General features: G+C 43.2%; 1 protein-coding gene across 1 annotated transcript in view; it reads right to left on the minus strand.

The window, feature by feature from the left end:
• LOC119593593 (adhesive plaque matrix protein-like) overlaps window positions 1–403 on the minus strand; it is a gene marked incomplete at its 3' end in the record, with an annotated part of 20,602 nt that overhangs the window by 16,928 nt on the left and 3,271 nt on the right. Inside the window, 1 exon segment of the mRNA XM_037942547.1 lies at window positions 237–390. Coding sequence (XP_037798475.1) covers window positions 237–390 — 154 coding nt within the window.

Genomic DNA, 403 nt, shown 5'->3' on the forward strand with positions numbered 1-403 from the left:
TAATCAAACAGACAAATAAATATAAAATCTACAATATCTCACCGAATGAACCCTCAACCCATCAAAGTCGCATTAATACACACAAACCCCCAATGAAGCTCACGCACGCACCGTCACAACACTTAAAAAATCGCCAAAAAATAAAAAAAGAAAATAAACAAAGAAAAAAATATATAAGAAAAGAAAAGAAACTTAAAAAAGGAAACACACACCAACACATCTCACTCTGCACTCACCGCACTCCAGACGAAACCCTTGCCGGTTGTCATCGTCACTTCAACACTTCCACTGTGCACGTACGGCAACGCGCTCAGCCCTTTATACCGAACTTTCACTGTCGCCGGAGGAGGGGTAGGAGCAAGGTGGCTGGGTAAGGCGAGGATTGAAGATCTCGCGGGATGCT

The sequence above is a fragment of the Penaeus monodon genome, chromosome 32 (assembly GCF_015228065.2).
Source record: "Penaeus monodon isolate SGIC_2016 chromosome 32, NSTDA_Pmon_1, whole genome shotgun sequence".
NCBI lineage: Eukaryota > Metazoa > Arthropoda > Malacostraca > Decapoda > Penaeidae > Penaeus > Penaeus monodon.